This window comes from Channa argus, chromosome 21, assembly GCF_033026475.1.
Source record: "Channa argus isolate prfri chromosome 21, Channa argus male v1.0, whole genome shotgun sequence".
In the NCBI taxonomy this organism is placed as follows: domain Eukaryota; kingdom Metazoa; phylum Chordata; class Actinopteri; order Anabantiformes; family Channidae; genus Channa; species Channa argus.
Genome location: NC_090217.1, coordinates 6616297 through 6633991, shown reverse-complemented (window position 1 = coordinate 6633991; position 17695 = coordinate 6616297). Strand labels below are relative to the sequence as shown.

Genomic DNA, 17695 nt, shown 5'->3' with positions numbered 1-17695 from the left:
CGATGGGAATTCCCCCGAGCCTGTGTCTCCTACCAGCACCCTACAGAGCAGGATGCAAAACAGGGACGTAAAGAAGGCTGAACCTGGTGAACCTACCACATAGGTAACACAATATATTAGGGTTTTTTAAATTACAAATGTATAAACAGTATGAAAACATTACAACAACAACAACCATCTACTGCAAATGGCTTTGAGCGGGTCCAGAGGAGGCGTTACAATTGTTGACAAATACATTAATAAATACATATCTGCTTACAGCTACGTTAGTGAGGGAAATGCTGGCCACTTCTCCTGTTCAGCCTAATCTGAAACAATACAGCAACTCTGCCACGAATTCGACTGTTAGATTATAATTTCTCAGTTTTTAAGATGAAACTGCCAGAAAGCTGATGAATCCTCTCTGTGTTTATTATCGAGGTCATAGTGGGTGGTGGAGTCCTACTGCAGTGCATTATTTTAGGAGGTGGGTCTAATGTTCCGGCCCCCTCATTCATTTTATATAGGGTGGCCAAAACATTCATATAATCCACTCCAGTAAAACTCTACCACTCACTATTACCTCAGTAATAAACACATCATTGCAATTTCAAAAATGTTAAATTATAACTTTGTGAGGGTAAAATTCATGGCAGAGATGCTGCATTGGATCGGATTCGATTGCAGAGGTTTACCTAATGAAGTGGACAGTGCATGTATGTGTTTTAATTTGAAATGAAGCAGGAATTGGTCATTTGTTTCTAGAGAGAAATCTATTTGATGTCTGATGGTCACTGCAGGTGCAGGTTCTCATGTCCCTCTCTGCTTTATTTCTGACCTGAACTCAGTGGAATCGCCTAAGCAACGGCATGCGTTTGATTCAAGCAGGTTGAATTATTCTGTTAGTTGCCATGTGGGCGACTTATAATAATAATGCGAAATCTGACCAGGCAAAATATTTGGCTGTGTAAACTTCCTGAACAAACACCTAAGGAAGTGTCAGACGGGACTGCCATTTGCTCTCTTGTGACAGGCCACTACTGTTTTTACACCTTCCTTCTAAATAAGGCAGCAGGCTGCCAGGACATATGACCACGGTCCCGATTTGGGTTCTGGACACAGTATCCATCCATCCATCCCATGATTGCTCAACCCAATGAAAGTCAAACACACAGGCACACTCACACACACCCTCCCCTCCTGCAGGTCTCTGTGTCAGGTCAGAGACAACTATCCAGTGGAAGAAGGAAAAACAGTTTGTTTTGCCTTCAAAATAAAAGGTAAAACTGTTAGGGAATTACAACCCTGTGTATCACTGAAATAAGATTTCTTTTCTTTATTCAATTTCATAAAAAATTGATTTGGTTTTAATCAAACCCCAAGAAGAAAAATCTGCATCATCATGGAGTACATCTTGTAGATCAGTGGTTGGCAGCATTAGGTTGGGTGCAGGAGGCCTTGGGTTCGAATCCCACCCCACCAAGCGTGGCCCTAGTCGGCCTCGGTGGCTGGATAAAATGGGAGGGTCGTGACGGGAAGGGCAAAAAGTCAAAAATCAATGTGAAGGGACAAGCCAACACCGCTTGTCTACAGTAGAGCCTAACTATTATAATTAGATGTAATATTAAGTTTAAACGCCAATACCTTTTTGCTCCAGGCAAAACAGTAAAATAAATAAGCAGATCGTTTTATTGGGTTTGGACGTTTTAGAAGATAATGTGATTCAGGGATTCGCTGGGTCGTTTGACAACTGAATGGCTTCAACGCGTCTATTAGAGTTTTATTTTGAAATACACAACAGGAAAATCCTGGTCTTATTCTGTCTGCCTTGCTTGGCGCTAATGTGAAGGTGCAGCTCCCCCCATCATTCCTATCAGAACTGCTGCTACCGGGGTACAGGAACTCTCCTCCTCCCATCTCCTACTTTTGATGGAGGGGGCGCAGCAGTGAAGTCACAGTGATGTCATTTTAGGATGTGAGAGTCGGAGGCAAGGTGAGCTGGTTTTTGCGGTGAGTGGTGTCCCCTCCACGGCCAGCATTGCCTGTACAGAGGCGCGGAGCGGCGAAAGATGATCATCGCCACCGGCACCAATTCAAGCTCCGACGCGCTCTGTCCCTCTGCTCCTGCTCAGCTCTCGGGCTATGGGGCCTTGATTTGCCTTGATCCCAAAATAAGCCTTTACCTCCACCATGCTGAAGGACAAAAAATAAGAAGAGTTGCATTTCTAGGGCAGGTAACTTTGACCACGCGCCCCAAAGATAAACTGGATGGCCATTGCGCAAAGGTGCCTCTACAGTATGTCCAGCGGGGCCAGGACGCCCTGGACGCTGCCAGCAGTTCTTGTTCTGTGGACTTCTTTTTGGGGGATCGCTTCATCTTATCCGATTCCGAACAGGACTAATGCGACGTCCTTGGAAAATAAGTGGGAGACCCTCTTCTCCCGCTCCTACTTGGGTATACCTGGGGGGAAATCGGAGCTGAACTGGGAGAGTGACTATTTGCAGGGCATTAAAAGAGTGCGACGTCTGTACTGCAACGTGGGCATTGGGTTTCATCTGCAGGTGCTCCCGGATGGCAGGATAAGCGGGGCACACAATGAGAACCAATACAGTGAGTTGCGCCCGGAAAGCACTGGGCACAGAAAAAACGAGTGTAACCCATATGCGCAGGCTGTGTAAAAGTTAGAGCGGGTCACTTGTCTTGCATGATATTTAATAAGAGGTGTCGGCACGGATGAAAGTTTCCGAAAGCAAAAACAGTGTACTGATCCTTACATCCGCGCAGTGCGAAATATCCTCCCGAGCCAAAAACATGATATGAATGCTTGGACCCAGTTTAGACGCTAACTTATTTTTACCCTGCGTCCCGCTGCAGCAGGACACTCACACGGATCCCACTCAGCACGTTGCAAACTACACGCACACGGCATCACAGTGTCTAAAATGCAAAACAGGAGATTAGTCCAAAGCGCTAATTGAGCAGAGAGCGCATCATCCAGTCGCAATGCACCTGCAAGGTTACACCCATCACTGCTGCATAGGCCGGTTACTCGACTTTGTCCCCAGTCGCAGTGTGACTCTGCTTTCCTAACGCTCTGTTTCCTTTAGGTCTCATAGAGATCTCCACCGTGGATCGAGGAGTGATCAGCATGTTCGGAGTGAGGAGTGAGCTGTTTGTCGCAATGAACAGCAGAGGAAGGTTATACGGAACGGTACGTGTGTGCGCAACTCCGGAGCCTCCATACACACATGCAGGAGAACATGCGCGCACGCACGCACACAAACACACAGGTCCTACTCAGTGTAAGATGAGTTCGTGTAGCTGCTGCTGCATCCTGCACTGTTGTGTTATTAATATGCTCTGATGATAGGGGCTTTCACACTGAAGTGCAAGCAGGAGAATGTTTTAATGCTCAAAGCTTCTGCTCTGTGTCACAGTCCGTCAAAAGAAGTAGTCACGTTTTATTCGAGCAATACCACGCTGGAAAAGTACTCCGTTGCAAGTAAAACACTCACACTTAAGCGGTATTATCACGAGCTGCAAATTAATGTGCTCAATGTGCAGAAAACGGAGGCTTAGCTTGTAGTAGCTGATGCCATGATGTGTATGTAAACATGAAAGTAGGTGATAAACTAAGCGTTTGAGTCACCACTCATCTACATGTCGGTCACATCGTCATTAAAACCAGCGTGCAGCCTATTAAAGGTCAGTTACAGTATCAGTTACTGTTTAATTCCAAATGAAAGCGTCCATGCAAAATTCATATATTTTTTTAGGGGCTATCGTCGTCAAACTGGGCAGCGTTCTTTCCTGGGAATAGGATTCTGTAGAATCTATTAGTTTGAGTGTGTGTTCACTAATGTACACATTATACAATAAGTGTAGTGATGCTATTGCAGTATAATGAACCTCTGGAATGATTCTAATTGACCACTGTGATGCTCTTGATCAGGTACAGGTGAGTAAAACTAAAAAGAAAGGGTTCCAATGTTTAACTAACCTTATGTAGGCTTTTAAATTATGAAGTAGCACAATATTGCTTAGATTCTTATTTACAGGAACAAATATTTTATGTGTAAAATGTTGTCACCATCTGACCTGTTGTATCAAGGTCACATACAGCTATTTAGTTCAATTGCAACGTTTATTGTTTGGCTTCGTCAATTCAATTCAATTTTAAACACATGTTCATAATGTTCAAAGTAAGATGTTGTGTAAAGTATTGTGGTGGTGAAGAACAGGACCGTACTTGAGTTCAGATTTAAGGATTGAATAAAAGTCACGCAATAGTATAAAGTAGCAGCAATTCACCAACATCCGTATAGTGAAATCCAATCATACAAGGAAAATATTGTAGTTATTATAATGAAACTAAATGTGAGGAACACAGATGTATTTAATGGAGTACAAAGTGTCCTTTACCTGTATGTATCTGTATTTGGAAGAGCTACAACATACCATCTCCTCCAGTTTCCCCTTAAAGCTGTGTGCCAACGTAAAGGTCAGGTGGAGACCATGCATATGTTGTGATGTTCATCCTGTGTCGGTGGTTGACATTTACCGACTGTCTCCCTCCGTGGGCCTTTTTATTTTGCAGAAAGTCTTTAAGGATGAGTGCAAGTTCAAGGAGACGTTGCTGCCCAACAACTACAACGCCTACGAATCTTTTGTTTACAAGGGCTTCTACATCGCCCTCAGCAAGCATGGTCGCGTAAAGAGAGGCAACAAAGCCACCCCCGCCATGACCGTCACACATTTCCTCCCTCGACTATGAGAGAAACTGGCAATAACTCAGTAATTTGCACATGTGGATGTTCTTGCAGGTAATATAAATATGCGAAGTCATGATAAACACACCGCTAGACTGCAAAAGAAAAGAACAATATTTATTCTATTTGGATAGCTATCTTTGTATATGTATGCCATACTGTGCTGCTTATTGTTTTTATGGACGGGGAGAGTTGAAGCCTTCGCCTGTCTCACTTTACCTTGGTGCTTGCTGTATCTGAACTACATGTCACTTCCTTTTTTTGAGATGGAGGATGAGCTCTATCCTGTGCTTTCAAAGAGTGAAATGAATACTTTTTATTACCTCAAAGAACCACTTTAATAGATTAAGGGATGCATGGACTTCTGCTCAAATATCTGCTAAGTTTGTCGTTTCTTTTAAAACTTTGAGCGCTTGTTGGCTCCCTGCTCGTCTATAGGTGTCAGGCAGTGAGGGAAACTCAAGTGCACTACCTTTGCTGCACGATCTTTAAGGTGCCTTGGTGTTCCCACTTGTGGCCCCATTAAACCTGCATGTAAGAGACACCTGCTAGAGTCAGAAATAGGGCTGACACTCTGGCGGGGGCCTCAGGAGGGAGGGAGGGAGGGAGCGGGGTGGGAAGTTTAACTATCTCTGGTTTATTTTTCTGTAATTAGATCGATTAAGTAATGTACAATCTGTGGTCGACACCAGAGAGCAGTCAGCCATAGAGACTGGCTCAAGCTCATAAGTTTGAGTTTGGCATCGCCAGCAAACAAACAGGGTGGAACACTTATCTATCTGAGCATGGAGACAATTTTTTGTATTGACCTGGCTTGCGTCTGCACAAGAATCGACCGAAGCGACAGAACGTGCGCCACAAATATAGCCGCACAGCGTCTTAGACAGAGCTTCTTCGGTAAAGGTGGTTGCTGTTTTTGAATCACAAAGCTTTAGCTGCTATAGAAAATGATGTCTACTGTCCGCGAAACCAATGAAATATGATATAAATAGTTGCAAAGCTAAAAAGAAGAATTCAGGAGCTTTTTTACGCTGCTTTGTCGCAGACGCTTGAACAAGGCAAGAGGAGGTCAGGTTGCACAGTGAGGCATCGATGACGGTGCCTAAATGTTTTGGTTGGAATCATCCACGTGTTTTGTTTTGTTTTTTCCATTTAACCACATGTCTTTGAGCTCTGCAGCAGCACTGCAGTGGCAGCCAGGAGTTGGAAACTGGGCAGAGATAGTTTTCTATGCAATTCCGGACGAGTTAGTCACGTGTCACAAACTGCTGTGAGAGTTCTTTGGTCGCCATCATTTCTGCCGATTCTTTACTTGATTTTTAACAGGTTCAGTGTGGAAATTGGTATAGAAGGCCTGAAAGGAGTCGAAACATAGTAGAAGCTAGTTCACAAAGTTGAAGATGTTTCACGCTTAGCTGACCTACTGCTAGTATGTCACCAACATGTTGTTACATCTTCCAAACATGTGTTTCCTGCGTCCTTCTGGACAACTTTGTAAAGTGCATCTAGCCATGCAGTGTCTGCAGCTTGTCTTTTCAAAAGGAGGCTTGCTCCACCGTCAGCCTCCATCCGTTCTTGTGTTTAGAGAGGAAGCAGGACTATTTAAATCCACAAAAGACATGTGTGAGGGAACCGGCCTGCTGCCTTTGTTGTTCTTCAAACCCCCTGCTGGAATGTGGATATGCCAGGATGACAGACCCCCCCTCTGAGCTCTGTCACTCCCTGCCACCACCTTCCCCATCCACCGCCCGTGTCTGCTTGTCTCTTTCCCCCTTTACCCGCTGCAGACAGGGACCTTGGGATTCCAGCTGTAACCCAGGAGCTTCCTCCTCTCCTTTCAGTCTTTTTTTGTTCAAGGTCAGAGTCATGGACCAGCCTTGGCCCCAACCCTGGTGGCCCGGGTGGTCGGCTATATGGAATTTGAAGTGCATAAATCAACCTCATTGTATGCTTAAAGAGTTGGGCTCTAACTGAGACTGTAGCTCTTACAGTTCCCATTCCCGATCTGCAAAATTACTGAAACAGTCCTAGGACAAAGGGAAGTATGATTTCATAGACCTCAAGTAAAATGTACATTCAAAACTTGCTGCGTCCCCCTTTTTCCAAGTACTTGTGCTGGGATATTTCTGGGGAGGTGACATCTGCAGAGTTAATGCAGAGTGTGAGGAGCAGGTAGAGAGCAGAGTCACTTCTGCTGCTGCTGCTACTGCTACTACTGGGCACCGCAAACACCACACACTGACACTGTATAACCTGCTGCTGAACTGTTGTCTATGACGGACAGACTCATTCATAACAGTATTCTTCTCAGAGATAAATCGCTTGTTTTGTTTTTTCGTTTTTCTGCGACTACCGAGGCTTCTGTGAGGCAACACAGCAGAGCACATTTAGCTCGAAGTTTTCAAAACCCAAAAGAGACTTGTTGCTGTTGTAGATGAGGCTGCATGCAGTGCCACTGTTGTACATTTCTTACTTAATCGTCCTCATTTTTGGCTGAATAGAAAACAAAAGGCAAACCACAGGCTCGAAAAGTTTCAGCAGAGGAAGGTGTGGAGAGAAAGTACAGCACTGATCACGTCCCTCACTTCAAGATGTCAAGATGTCTGACGACTCTCGTAGCACCTTACTGTCAACATCTTGATTAGAAACTAGTGTGAAGAAGTGATTTTTCTCACAGTTCTCTGTCAAAAAGCAGAGCTGGATCCCTTAAAAAGTGAACCTAAAACGAAAGCTCACCATTCAGCTTTGACCAAAAAATTGTATCCAGATTTATCTGTTGTCTTTTTCTTTTCCATGTATTATCATAGATCCGAGTTTAATTAATTAAAGGTGAGGAATATATAAGTAGCTTTAGCTTGCCTGTTCCCCGAGCTTATGGGGTGTGTGCTTCATGTGTTGTTGTTTTTTTTAAACTCCTAATCTGAAGGGAGTGAGCCTCTTGTTTATTCCTCTCATCTCTGTTCTCATATACCTCACCTTCTGCCTTAGTTTTGGTTTGCAGATGACTGTAAATTAAGAAGAAACAAAATTAACTTATTTGTTTCTGTTAATACAGACAATGCTAAGTGTGGATATTAAAAGTTTTTTCCTTTTATTTTTGTACGTATGTGCTGTGCACAGCAGTCTACTGTATTCCTGAGATAACAATAAAAGTTTGTCTTTTCTAACTAGTTGTTGGTATCATTCTTTCTCATCCATTAAGGTTAAACTTATTAATTTCTAACTGCTGCACCGATTCCCATGGGGAAATTCAAGCCACAATGAGGATGGAATGGCAGCCATTCTTTTAGGAACTGGGGCGACTTTATGTTTGATGTCTTGCTCAAAGACACTTTGACATGAAACAGAAGCTCGCTGACCCAGCAGCTAGTCAGCGACCTGCTGCCCTTCAAAGGAGAACATTCATAAAACTGTATTTATTGACTGTGGAAAAAATAACTGAGATACAACAGTGTATATATATATATATATATATATAACATGACAAGTAATACTCCAAGATTCAAACTGTTAAGTAAAAATACACATGTATTAAAAAAAAAGTAGAAGTTTTCATTTTCAGAAAAATGGTCCCTGTGACCGACGTGTTATAATAGGAGACATTTTTACATTTTAAATACTGATGCGTCAATGTCTAATTTGCATTTAAGTGTTTGGTGTATCTGGTCTATGGTGAGATAGTTGTAGGCCAAATAGGAAACCTGAAGGGTCATGAGATCATAAATGAGGTTAGAATTATAAAAATAAAAAGAAAACACATTTGTGCCATTTTTTATATCCCGCAAATTTTTTTTGACTGATTGATGGATTGATTTTTGTGCAGTACTGCATACTCTGAGAGGTTTTTAAAATAAAACTCTCTCTGGCATTTACAGGCAGAGCTGCTAACAAAGGAAACGTGTGAAATGTGAAAAACTGGGTGCAGCTAAACATTTTTTTTTACAAGAGGTCAGGCAAACAAAAACAATCGAGGAAATACTGTTCCAAATCCAAGTACCAGAACCATAAAATACATGTTGTGAAGTGAGAGTTTTCAGCTGTATAAAAGGGAAATTTCACTTAACTACAAAGTTTGATTAAAATGAGTATTAATGCAGCCTCTTGAATGTGCATCTTGCAAGTGTTTTTGCAAATAAACGGAAAGGTGTGTTGTCCGTTTACTTCTCTGAAGATAAATTACACTTTATTTTGTAGAAGAGATATGAAAATGTTGTCATAAATTTCCTAAAACGGATGTTGCACTGTTTAATGTGTCCTAAGCTGAAGCTCCAGGATCCACAAGTGCAGTTTTACCAGTGTCGTAGACAGTTATTTAAAGAAAGATACTGGCAACAACAGTGTCTGAGCAAGTGGCGCCATCTGCTGGAGTAAAGGCGGAAAATGACGAGTTGGGCAGGTGCGTCATTTTCAGCAACATATCAGATCCCCAACTGTAGCTGAGCATTACTATCAAATGTTGCCCAATTTCAACTCGTGCAAAATCACAGCGCGTTTTATACCTGGTTGTATAAACCTATGATTTGCGTTTAAAGTGACTTTTATCCTTTTTCAAAGCCCAGGCGTCGGGGTCCAACTAAAAATAGGGTTACACGCGAATCGTTCGAACGATGTTTAAGGTGGATGAGTCAGGACGTGTCACCAAAAATAATATCCCTGCTGCTTAACCCAGAGCATCAGGATAAACACGGAGAGGTGGATGTGGCCCTTCCGCTGCAGCTAACAAGCACTTGCGCTTTGGGGGCGAGTTGCTTTTTTTATGCAAAGGATGTGAGCAGGAGTGGCACTCCGGGGGGGCTTAAATAGGAACGGACCTCAAACTTTGGGACAACAGAGCATCTGAGGCAGTTTCGCAGTTTGCTGCAGGATGGACGTCAAAAGGAGACTGGGGATGAGGGACACTATGCTGGCGCTCGTACTCGCTGTCCTCCAGGGACTTCCTCTCGGGGAAACTACACCGAACCCATCACCGCTGGTTGGGTCCAACTGGGGAAACCCGAGAAGATACATTCACCTGCAGACGTCCACGGACCTCAACAACTTCTACTTAGAGATCAGACTAGATGGTGCTGTGCGCAAAACGACATTCAGGAGCTCATACAGTGAGTGTTGCCCAGTTTCTCTGTGACAAGTTAAATACACATTTTTAACCCTGTAATGCTCATTATTCTTTCTTCCTCTCAGGTGTGATTTTGCTGAAAGCTGAAACAAGGGATCGCGTCGCCATCCTCGGCGTCAAAAGTAGCCGGTTCCTGTGCATGGATCAGGAGGGGAACCCGTTCAGCTCGGTGAGCCAACATTTATTTCATCCCTAATCGATTCCCCGCGTTTGGACGCACTTATGCATTGTTTTAAACTTTTTTTTTTTTTGGTCTCGCAACTGTGTCTTATCAATTTATTGAGTCATTTTTTAATGATTAACCAAATTTTTGGCCTGAACACATTTGTGTTTATATTTGGCATAATTGGAAGTTTGACGCATATGTTTTATGCTTGTAGTAGTCAAAATAAAAATATATTTGTAATGGTTTCATTGATAAAAAGTGAGCAAAATGCAAATAGTGGCAACGTTATTCAGCCTATTTAGGTCGCACACTTGCAGCAGCCTGTAACAAATAGAAAGTTTTCTGAAACCGACTAAAGTGATGGTGAACATTTTGCATCCAAGTAAAACAACATACGCCCAAGCTGTAGTCCAACTGTCTCGCCCTCTTCTCCTCTCTCTCTCAGCCCATCTGCCTCAGAGACGATTGTCTGTTCAACCACAAGCTCCTGGAGAACAACCGGGACGTATACTACTCCAGTCGGACCGGCATCCTATTTAATCTGGAGGGCTCCCGACAGGTGTTCACAGCTGGTCAGAATCTCCCACAGACCTCGCTCTTTCTGCCCAAGAGCAACACCGTGCCGCTGGAGCGCCTCTTGCTTCACAGGGAGAAGAGGAACCAAGTGGTGGATCCCTCAGACCCGCACAACGTTTACCAGGGGCAGACGGAGGAGATCTCGGATTCCCGGGCCGTGGCCGAGGACGACGCCGACTTGGAGGTGGAGGTGGACGCGGACGAAGGACGCAACGTGTCCCGGGAGACGCCGCTGGCTCCGTCCACCCACGACCCCTGGAACGTGCACGCGTCCAACATGGGCAGTCCCCGGGGCGCGGGGACCATGGGCTGATTTCAGTGGTGACCGACATGGGTGGTGGCAAGGTGTGGATGCTCCATTTACGTTACTATGCGTCCAAGTTTAACCTTGTAGTTTATGATCACACGAGAGAAGAAAAAGGTGAAACATACGATTTTAAGTTGAGATTTCAGGTTGATTCTTCTTTTTCACACTGTCTTAATTTTACTTCGGTCACCATTCGTTCATAAAAGCAGTGTGTTTACACTGAATGTACAAATATTAGACTTGACTTGCATCCCCATTTGCACAACCTATATACTGTTACAAGTCATTAGCTTTTACATCTCCTGCTTACAGTTCACTGCTAATTTAATAGGCTAAGTTATTTAACTCATCTATACTTTGCACATTCACAAGCAGGTTTGCTCATATATATAAATATATACCTGGATCCGAATACTGGGACTTCAGCACAACTAAAAATTTAGCTGATGTGACTGATTATCAGTTCACGCAATAACAGTTACTAACAAAGCAGTGAAAAGGTAAAATGTTGATTAAAAACCAACTTTGTGTAAAATTTAAATTCATTCTTAACATTAGTTGTTTTTTTGTTTTGTTTTTTACCAGAAGAGCTACATGGCTCAGTTATCAATGATTCAATTTTTGTTTTTACAATTTTCGGAATATGCATCAAAAACAATTTTACTTAAAAATAAAAAAAACGGGAAAATAATCCCAACCCCTTGGGACAATTCAACACCTGTACATTTTCTTCATTATCCTTCTCACCGAGGTTTTTACAGCTGGTCTGAGAAACCCACGTTGTTAGATGACAATCAAACTGCCAATACACATGGATATACTTAAGAGTTGTATTTAACAGAGTTAATATTACGTTTTACCTATATTTGAAAATCTTTAAGTTGGATACAGATGATGTCAAGTTGATTAAATGTTAAACCTAAAACTGCAAACTATATGTAGGGTAACGTTTCTCTATTTGCCTTTTTATTGACCAACAATAATACAACCCAATTCATGACTTGAAAGAATATAACTACAGGGTAAAGAACCTTTACAAAGCAACGGTCTTGATATCAAATTTGAACTCTTGCTATGTGACTTTACAGGTGCTGGCCACCACCAGCAAACATAAAACAGTCCCAAAGCCTATTTATTTATTTAAATCCATTCATTTATTGTTATTTATAGTATTTATAACAATGCTTTACAATGAAATGTACTTAAAAAAAAACATGGTTTGTCTTTGAATGTATTAAGAGTTGTGGACGATGTTGCTTGAATTTGGGACAATAAACAAAAGGAAACTTGTTTAGTCTTTTTGTATTAAATTTTGTTGTACGTACTTGTAGATATTTAAACATTTTTTTAACATACACCCTGTGGCACATGCTGATTTAAGCCGAAATCATGAAGGTCTAAATATATTTATTATGGAGCAAAAGACTCAACAGTCATTAGCTGAAAAGCTTCTACACCTTTTCTATTTAATTAACAGATACTAAAGCTACAGCCAAGTCAGTTGCCTAAAATAAAACTTTAACACTATAACTTTCTTAACTGTTGCACAGGTCCAGGTCTTAAATTTATCTTCAATTTGGAAAGAAAACAAATTATTTATAGCAAAAGAATTTGACATTCGCACTGTTGCCAGGCCAGATGCAGAGACAGAAGAAATTATACTGCACCCATCCAAGAAATTGTCCCACCAAAGAATTCAGTACCACACCTCCACATAATCCGCCCCAAAGACACAAATGGTTAATTTTATCACAAACAAATATGAGGATTAGTTTGTGAGTTTTGGAGTTGTTTTTACGCTGAGTAGATTCACACAGAGAAAGCAGTCTGCACTATTCTGTCTTTATGCTAAGCTAAGCTAAACTAACCATAGTTATACATACAGATTGTTTTTTTTTAATTACTAGATAATAATCTGTTGAATGTTAATCTATTAACTATTCATGCTAAAAATCCAACTTTATCCAAATCTGGAAATACAATGAAACACAGCAAGCTAGAGACAGGTCTTCTAGCACTATGTCCTGGTACATTCTATTAGAGTAGTTTGTGCACATATGCACCCACTTTCTTACTCAAATGAAATGATCGTTATTTTTTATTGTAAACTTTGTGACCTATACTTGTTCAAAGTTTGTGCAAACCTCCTTCAGTTTTCTGGGTGTATTTACATTGTTGCTCAGTTGGATACACCTAAAAATCTAAAGTGGGGCAATCTGATTCCAGTGTTAAACTGCATTCCAATCAGATGTTTTCATTATTTGACAGCATAAATACACAATACATTCATTATGTACTGAACAATGTCATAAATATAATTTCCTGATAATTGCAACCCAAAGTAATTTCTACTACATAAACAAACAAACAAAAAAAAGCACTGTATGATACATTTGTGTGACAGAAATTCAATATAGACTCAGTTTTGTCATCTCATATTGCACAAGTAAAATGAGCAGCACCACAACTGCAACACAGTAGACAGTTTGAAAATGCCACACTTACTGAGTGTTTCACAACAAAATAAATCATTGAAACTTTGGTTAAAATGATAACATAGGAAATACAATTAACAATATTAAATATGTAGTTATGACATAATTCCATACTGGCCAACAGCAGAAAGGATAAAAGGATTTGATAAAACAGTACTGCACAACCATTGACTTTTGATTCAGAGTAAAAGACTATTTATTATTAGGAAAACATCTTCTACCCTAAGCATTTTTTTTTTTTCAGTTATCTGCGGCAACTTGAAGGTCTTTGCCTCTTTTGGTATATTTCTGTTAGCAGTGACATACTGTGTATATATAGCCACACAGTACATACAGCCTACGCATACAGCGTACGTAACACTTCTTACAAAGTTCTGTCCCCTTAAACTATTCAGCCGCTGCGAGGTTTTCCAGATGGTCCTTTCTGTTAGTGAAGATGCAGTGAGCAGCAGAGAGGACCGGGCCGGACGCGGACTGGCTCAGAGTGAGAATAAAGCGGCTGATACCTGTGTTCGGACAGGGTGAAAACAGCTGGGACATCTTCACCCCTGCAGGCAGGGAGCACTTTAAGTCCTCTACAAGGTGCTTGACTGCTACACGAATGTAGGCGCCATGGCTTACAACCAGAGCGTGGACCGGCACTCCTTGCATACCATCATCAGCTGAACCACCAGACGCAACGTCTAAAGCAGCGTCATCTGGTGCTGACCAGCCATGTGCATCCAACATTTGCGTGAAAAGGACTTTGAGGAATTTTTTGAATCGCAGTTTCACCTAAATGTTTGAGAGCGCAAATAACGTGTCAGCATTTGAATCTCCTGTTGCTACCCGTCATATTTGCCTTGTTAAATATTTTAACCAATTAAAGGCTTAATCACTATTTGATTGACAAAAAATGAATAAACATCTACAGTATTTTGATGCAGTGTGCTAAGCTGAATCAGTCCCACTCCCTGCTCTGATACAGATTTACTTGACTCATTACACTCTACCACAATCTGCACAACCCATCAGGTTATCGCAGTTTTTAAAATACAACCAATAACAAAGGAAATTAATTTACTAATTAGCAGAAATCATTGTTCTTTTCAGATTGATCAGTAAGGCGAACATGATTAAAAATTCTTTTAGAATGGAATACATCTCTGCACCTCTACCAGTGCTGGTGAATGAGTGTGTGTCATTCGAGGCTGTGACAGCAGCTCTTTACTTTATAAAGAAGTGCCAGAGCATATTTTGGTTTAAAAAAGATGTGATTTATTTCCTATAATTTCACATCAAACGTCTTTAAATTGTCAATGGTCTTTGAATTTCACTTTGAACTCTGGAAAATTATCATGGATGTTTTGGTTCAAGTCAAACTAGGGAACGTTGCTGTTGTTTGGCTTTTCCTATCCGTCTCTTTCCTCACATCCTGTAATCACTCTACTATCCAACAAAGCAAGTAAATACATCTTCAGGTGTTTGAGCAGAGTTTTGGAAATACTAAATGTTACACAGATTAAATGAATAGGCTTTTTATTTGTCGTTACACCTAAAAGGCTGCCTTTCAGATTAGGTTAGGTTAGGTGGCCTGGTGGCTCAATCGGAACATCGGGCTGGGATGTCTTGTTGAGCGGGCAGGAATTTATGTGCAGGGAAATCATTTCATTGCAACATGTATATGTGCTCAATAATGACGATAAATCTTCTAAAAGGTGTAACTGATAACATTAACAATTTAAGCATCAGGGTAAAATATGACCGTGTGACAACATGCACGATAGCAGGATCATAAAACTCACTGTCACTACTATGACATGTCAAAATGTTTTCTTCTCGGGAAAAGGCCCAATATACTACTGGAAACTACCTTTAAAATTACAGTATACTGTCCAGAAACTCAATTCTAAATTAGCAAGGATATTTCAAATGCAATTTCCCGCAAGGAGCACTACATGGCGCTGTTGTATAAGTTATCCTCACCTGACCTCAAGGTTTTAAGTGTTTTCAACTTTCTGTAACTACATGAGTCTTAATTGTATGTTACTCACCTGGTCTAAAGTCTCTCCTCCTGGTGGTGTGTAGTGACGACACGACTGTCCGGCAGCGTTGGCCATGTTCTTCAGATCCTCTTTGGGACGCCCTTCAGCAATGCCAAATCCCTACATAGGTAATAAAACCAGAATTTAGAGCTCAAAGAGAAACTACTCTAGTGCTGCAGCTAAAACTGTGCTAATTCAAAGCAGTGTGCTACCAGATGATCTTACCCTCTCTCTGAGTAATGGTTCCAAAACCATCTCCGTGCCAGAACAGTGAGTGTTATTCTTCAGAATCATTTCAGCTGTCTGGTGCAGGAAACATAATCTGGAAATTACTGACTCAGTACATTTCTAAGAGCCAAAACTGGCCGTCATGGACAAACTAAAAAGTCATTCATATATTATTAGCATCAGTGAGTCAAGACCACAGAGACATGAATGTCCACACAACTATTTAATTTCTGTAAGTCATTCACACGCATCCTGTTTTTCTAGTCTCTTACAATAACGAGAAATATTAGTAAAAGTTTACTGGATTGACTAAATGTTCCCCATGGGAATTAAGGTTCATTTCCTATTTACAACAAAGGATTTTGCTGCTTATTATAGACAATTAAAGATCTCCAGGGGTAATACTCTCAGCTGTTAAGAACCCTTGGACTAAAATATGCTGGTTTCCAGGTTAAGGAAGTTTGGGATTACCAGTAAGATAAATGTTACATTTGTCAATAACATAGTAAAAGTAGAAGTCATGGCAGAGCCTCTGTATTGGATTGGATTAAATTGCACAGGTGTATATTCTTGATATTAATGATAGAATTTTTTAATCACACAAGAGTTAGTTAAAGCTACAATACAATTTGTACCTCACTTGTAAGTCGCTTTTGATAAAAGCATCTGCTAAATGATAAATGTAAATGCTACTCCTGAGAATCAAGATACATGTGGCATGAGACTCGAAGTCAATCCACCCAGGGCGTCAAATACTGTGCCAAAGTCTATGCTGTAGGCTTGACCTGATCTGTACGATATCCAGATGCTACTTGCTATCACCCAGCTGTCTCCTACTTCTGCTAGTAACATAACAATGCTGCATAATTACAAATTCATGAGTTTGTCTCACCTGCACAGCCCGTTGTAGGTTACTGACAAACACATTGTTGAATGTGATGTCTTTGAGGTACCGTCCTACTGCCTCACCTTGCTGCACACCTGTTTCTGACAAAGCTGTGTCCACACCTTGACCTAAATAAGAGAAAATACAGAAAAGATCATTTTGGCCGTTTTATTCATAGATTGTATCTTTGAGCACCTCCGAAGGAGGAGGTTTAATGTGAAAAAACTAAGTCTAATGATTTCTTTTTGTGGAGTTTTAAGTAAGTTCACTTCTTCTGTGTTTGAGATTATTTATATTGGGTCACAAGGCAAAATACTTGCTTTTTGCTACTGTACTAGTACCTAAAAATCAACCTACCTTGCAGTAGCTTTTCCCTGTTGTACAGCGTCTCCCCACTGTGTGAAAACATAGCAATGCCACCGGTCACATTATTGTAGGTTTCCAGTGAAAACAGTCATTAAGTAATAATTCTGTGATCAAACATTCATCCCGTAAAGACGAGACGACTACGACTCAATGTACGTGATGGAAGTTACCGTTAGCCACGCTTCATTAGCAACCGATAGGATAAACTGTTTCTGTAAAATACACCAGACACGAACAATACATTCATAAAATTATTGAAGAAAAATGAAATCAGTAAATTACCACTTACTGTCGTATGAACGTTAAACTAAATGTAAACATTTTCGGCTTCAGGTCCCTGCTACTTCCTAGTTCACCCGCAATATTGTGACGCAGCATCCTGCGTCGCAACGCAAAGCAGCACGCAGCACGCATTACGCAACTTTGTTCATCCGTTGTCCTTAAATAGGGTGCTGTGTATTTTGTTACCTTACTTTACCTCGAAGGAACAATTACGTTTTTAACCACAACCTACGATTTGAATGTGATTATATTAGAAATATAAATCAAATGTATTACATACAAATTTATATAAAATATATATATTTTCTTTATTAACCACACTAAATATTAGTTTTGTTTAAAAAAAAAAAAAAAAAAAAGTGCAGAGCAGTACACAGATTAAGACAGCGGTACCATTTTTTTTAAAACCACCTGTCCAAGTTAGTTTAGTCGCCATCTGGAGGCACAGAGGACACAGCTCCTACAAAGACAGTAGAACTGTTAATTCTGCAGCCGAAAAG

General features: G+C 41.0%; 3 protein-coding genes across 3 annotated transcripts; 2 read left to right on the top strand and 1 right to left on the bottom strand.

Moving 5' to 3' along the window:
* The first annotated feature begins 1694 nt into the window (after window positions 1–1694).
* Window positions 1695–7919, top strand: LOC137106518 (fibroblast growth factor 4B-like). Its single transcript, XM_067489915.1, has 3 exons — window positions 1695–2590; window positions 3088–3191; window positions 4578–7919. Exons 1-3 carry the CDS (start codon window positions 2248–2250, stop codon window positions 4752–4754), a joined length of 624 nt encoding a protein of 207 aa, XP_067346016.1. The 5' UTR covers window positions 1695–2247; the 3' UTR covers window positions 4755–7919.
* A 1254-nt stretch (window positions 7920–9173) lies between these two features.
* Window positions 9174–12204, top strand: fgf23 (fibroblast growth factor 23). The gene is made up of 3 exons (XM_067490037.1): window positions 9174–9848; window positions 9931–10034; window positions 10477–12204. Exons 1-3 carry the CDS (start codon window positions 9614–9616, stop codon window positions 10918–10920), a joined length of 783 nt encoding a protein of 260 aa, XP_067346138.1. The 5' UTR covers window positions 9174–9613; the 3' UTR covers window positions 10921–12204.
* Window positions 12205–12729: 525 nt separating this feature from the next.
* On the bottom strand, window positions 12730–17322 carry tigarb (TP53 induced glycolysis regulatory phosphatase b). Its single transcript, XM_067490035.1, has 6 exons — window positions 17203–17322; window positions 16905–16942; window positions 16554–16675; window positions 15659–15736; window positions 15443–15553; window positions 12730–14183 (listed from the first exon to the last, which is right to left on the bottom strand). The coding sequence occupies exons 1-6, from the start codon at window positions 17289–17291 to the stop codon at window positions 13797–13799; spliced, it is 825 nt and encodes a 274-aa protein (XP_067346136.1). The 5' UTR covers window positions 17292–17322; the 3' UTR covers window positions 12730–13796.
* Between the last annotated feature and the right edge of the window lie 373 nt (window positions 17323–17695).